At 59.5% G+C, this 4,210-nt stretch overlaps 2 protein-coding genes across 2 annotated transcripts in view; one reads left to right on the top strand and one right to left on the bottom strand.

The window, feature by feature from the left end:
• FCHSD1 (FCH and double SH3 domains 1) overlaps positions 1–800 on the bottom strand; it is a 7,511-nt gene extending 6,711 nt beyond the window's left edge. Inside the window, exons 1-2 of the mRNA XM_035889143.1 lie at positions 725–800; positions 534–604 (exon numbers count right to left, since the gene is read on the bottom strand). Of these exons, the coding sequence (XP_035745036.1) occupies positions 534–604; positions 725–800 (147 nt within the window). The remainder of the gene's footprint in view (positions 1–533; positions 605–724) is intronic.
• A 292-nt stretch (positions 801–1,092) lies between these two features.
• Positions 1,093–3,639, top strand: LOC104135772 (proteinase-activated receptor 3). The gene is made up of 2 exons (XM_035888932.1): positions 1,093–1,189; positions 2,621–3,639. The coding sequence occupies exons 1-2, from the start codon at positions 1,093–1,095 to the stop codon at positions 3,637–3,639; spliced, it is 1,116 nt and encodes a 371-aa protein (XP_035744825.1).
• The last annotated feature ends 571 nt before the right edge of the window (positions 3,640–4,210 follow it).

Here is a 4,210-nt window from a genome sequence, read left to right as displayed (position 1 = left end):
AATGCAATGGAGATGCTGCTGGCAGCTGTGCAAGATCGAGCGCTTCACCAAGCGAAGGTGTAAGTGGAAATCCAGAAGGCACAGAAAGGAGAGAAACGGTTTTGGGGAAGAACTTTACGCTGTGCCGGCATGACGCGGAGGGAAGTGGTTAAAGTGGGAGGCATGAGGGCTCTGTCTAGCCCTTTAGTATTAAACTTTTTGGCTTTACAGGAAAATCAGGGCTTGAGTTTGCAGAGATAACTATGGGCATCGCTGGAACCGACGTGGCTAAAGAATCAAACCCACCAGCAGTGGATGAGGCTGCGAGGGTTGAAGTGGCGCAGGTGGGTCTGCACTGGCAACGCACACGTGGATTATTTACAGCTCGGTGGGCCCGTGACTTTTTTTAAATATTGAGAAAAGTGCTGAGTAGCTTCTGTTCAGAACTTCACAGGGCTGTTTGACGCGGGACGGCGGAATGTGATGGAACCTGCTGGGAATCTTCCCGTTGGTCTCATACAGCGATGGAGAACATGTTGGGTCATGCATCATACCAGCTCGTACTGGCCTTCACACTCCTGCTTACTGGTGAGAGAATTTTTGATATCGATAGTGGAAGAAGTGCCTGGGGGTGGCAGGGTGCCCTGGGGCCTCTGGGTTGCCGCAGTGGGGCAGGGGACATGTCACTGGGCTGGGGTCCAGGTGCCTCCTCCTCGTCCTACACCTGGGGCACGTAGAGCTCTACCTGCCCGCTGTGGTTCACGACCGTCTTCCGACGGCTGCCTTACATCTGCTTCCTCCTCCCTGCAACGAGCCATCATGTGCCCGTGGCTGGAAATCTCTCCAGCCTCGGTGACGCCCCCCGGATGTCTCCTGGACGGTGGCGGCAGCTGCTGGCGGTCATCTCGTGCTCCCCGCCTCGCGTGCGGCCACTCGGGCGGCGGGGACGGTAGCAGGATATGGGCAGCCTCTGGGCGTGACGTGGAGGAGAAAGAGGAAGGGTGTCAGTGGGGAGGGGGCCAGTGCCCGTCCCAAGGCGGTGGCGCACGGTGGGGCCAGCTCTGCCTGTGCCGTTTGTGTGGACCCTGCTTGCGCAGAGGCCACCCCGCAGAGATGTCCCGGCCGGTGCCTTCGCCTGCCTCCGCTGCTGCCCGTGCCGCCCTCCTGCTTGGCTGTGCCTGGCTCGGCTCGGCCGCCCAATCCTCCTCAGGTAGGTGCTTTGGTGGGACTGGGGGGCGATAGGGCAGGGACGCTTTGCTGGGACACCCCGACATCACCTCCCATGGTGCTCAGAGGGGATATCTGGGTATCATGGTGAGAGCTCAGGGCGCTGCTCTGCTGCCTTCCCTGGGTGTCCATGTTGAAAAGCTAAGGAAGACCTGAAACCCTACCACCCCTTCCCCATCTGGTGGAAAAAATCTGCTCTCGTAACCCAAATTTCCCCTGTCCCCTGGATGGGGAGAGGGGGCAGAGGTTGCGGGCAGCTGGGATGTGACCGCGGCCCCTTGGGGCTGGGTGTTCTGGGAACCACCTGGATGGAGCTTTTGGAGCTGGGGGATGATGCACAGGGGAGCCCCCCGCTACCAAGACCTTGCCACACAACCCCAATACACCACATTTTTTGAGCAAGCGAGAAAAGGGAATTGATCAGGAGTTGCTCGTCTGGTGTCCGGGGACTTTCCTGTTCTTTGCTTTTGTTCTGATTGTGCAGCAAAAAAACCTCCAACCACAGGAAGAGGGGGATGCGTGCGCAGCCCCGGCAGAGGCGGGGGGCTGAGCCGGGGGGGGGAGGAGGAGGTGGGAGCCCTGGTGGAAGAACATCTCCCATCCTGGCATGGGTGGACTCACCCACAAGGGGCTTTGCAGTGTTTTTATTTGGCCCAGAGGACATGCATTTCTCTCACTCTGTGATTTTGACAGTAAAATCAGCACCCATAAAGTTGTGCTCTGTGCAAAAGTAGAGAAAAATTTACTGGTGGCTGGACTCTTCTCCAGCCCCACCAGGTCATCAGGCCTTCAAGTGGCAGTACCTCTACAACTGCCTGAAGGGAGGGTGTAGTGAGGTGGGGGTTGGTCTCTTCTCCCAGGTAACGGGTGATGGGACGAGGGGAAATGGCCTCAAGTTGCACCAGGGCAGGGTTAGGTTGGACATGAGGAAAAATTTCTTCACCGAAAGAGTTGTCAAGCACTGGAATGGGCTGCCCAGGGAAGGGGTCGAGTCCCCATCCCTGGGGGGATTTAAAAACCATGTAGACGTGGCACTTGGGGACATGGTTTAGTAGGCATGGGGGTGTTGGGTGCATGGCTGGACTTGATGATCTTGGAGGTCTTTTCCAACCTCCATGATTCCATGATTCTGTGTTGGCAGACCCGCATGTCCCCGCAGTGGTGAGGGTGCCCGTCCAGGCTGGCACCGCTGTGGTGGTGGTGCAGGGGGTGGCATGGCTCAGCACGGCGAGGGTGGCAGGACGCTAAGGGCTCCCATGTCCCGAGCTGCCCCTGTCATGGGGCAGGATGGTGCCAGATCCTGCATTTGCTGGTGGCTCTGCAGGGAAGGGTGACAGCTCCTCTGTGGTCCCAAGTGGGAAGGGGTGGCGGGAGGGGGCTCTTGGCTGAGCCTGATGCCTTGTGTCCTCCACAGCGCGTATCAAAGGGCGAATCTTCATCCCTCTCACTTCCCAAGAAGAAGCCATGTGCCCCATGGCCTCTGTGGAAGCTTTTCTCAACAGCACCCTCAGCACCCAGCTCCTCCCTGCCCTCTACTCCGTGGTGCTGCTCGTGGGGCTGCCGTCCAACGCTTTGGCCTGCTGGGTTCTGGTGACCAACTACAGGAGATGTTCCAGCACCCTCTTCCTGCTCAACCTGGCCAGTGCCGACCTGCTCTTTGTCCTCGTCCTGCCCTTCAAGATCTCTTACCACCTCTTGGGCAACCACTGGCTCTTTGGGGACTACCTGTGCCGTACCATGATGGCCTTATTCTATGGGAACATGTACAGCTCCATCCTCTTCCTCACCTGCATCGGCCTGGAGCGCTACATCTCTGTGGTGCACCCATTCCTGTGGAAGGGCTCCAGTTGGATGAGGGGCAAGGTGGGCATCTGTGTGGGCATCTGGCTGGTGGTGGGGCTGGGCATGACCCCTCTGCTTTTGCACCCCCAGACAAACCGTATCTCGAGCCTGAACATCACGACGTGCCATGATGTCCTAGGAAAGGAGCAGCACATGTTCCTCGCCTACTATTTCCTCTCCCTGGTGGGGCTGGGCTTTGGCTTGCCCTTTGTGCTTATGACAGTCTCCTACAGCTGCATCCTGGTGCGACTGATGGCTAAGGGGAGACGCTATGGGCAAGTGGTGCGTGTCCTGGCCCTGGTCCTCCTGGTCTTCATCCTCTGCTTCACCCCCAGCAACGTGCTGCTCTTCATCCACTACATGCTGGAGGCCTCGGGGTGCCACAACACCACCTACATGTGGTACACCCTGGCCCTGGCGCTCGGCGTCTTCAACAACTGCTTCGATCCCTTTGTCTACTTCTATGTCTCCCAGGATTTTCGGGACTGGGTCCGGGACGCAGGCAGCTGCTGCCCAGGGTGGCGCAAGGCAGGGAGGGTTTCGGAGAAGGCAGCCCTGCCCCTGAGGTCCAGTGAGCAGAGCCAGCTGTAGGCAGGGCTGGGGGGTGCCAGGCTGTGTCCCCCTGCCCGGGGGGGTCCTTGCAGCTTGGTGCCCAGCACCAAGGCCCACGCTGTCCCAGGCTGGCAGCAGACTTGGGTAGAAAATCCCACCCCGGATCTGAGGTTCGCTGGGACTTCACCCCAGGTTTGCAGTTCCTCCGACGCTGCCAGCGCTGCCCCCATCCCACAGGTCCCCTGATGGGTGCCTGGCCCTGGCACCCCCAGCTCCCCGCCTGCCAGACCGCGGCGTCCCTCACTGCTCCTCCTTGCAGTCACCAAACCCTCCAGAGTACAAATAAACCTTTATTTCTCCCTGCTGGTGGAAGGAACAGGCATAAATACCCCCGCCGAGTAGGAGCTGTCCTCCATCGCCAGGACTACGCACCGGGCACACACGGACAGCCCTGCTCCTGGTGACCCCCCCTCCAAAACATGCCATGGTAGATGCAAGAAGGGACACAGGGATGGCTTGGGTGCCCTGTCCCTGCCTCACAGGCCCAGCGCTGGGGACGGGACGTTGTGCTGCGTTGCCCTGTTCTGGCAGGCACCGCACATGCCCCCCG

This window comes from Egretta garzetta, unplaced genomic scaffold (genome assembly GCF_000687185.1).
Source record: "Egretta garzetta isolate BGI_Z169 unplaced genomic scaffold, ASM68718v1 scaffold60, whole genome shotgun sequence".
In the NCBI taxonomy this organism is placed as follows: Eukaryota; Metazoa; Chordata; class Aves; order Pelecaniformes; family Ardeidae; genus Egretta; species Egretta garzetta.
This window is presented reverse-complemented; position numbering and strand designations above follow the sequence as displayed.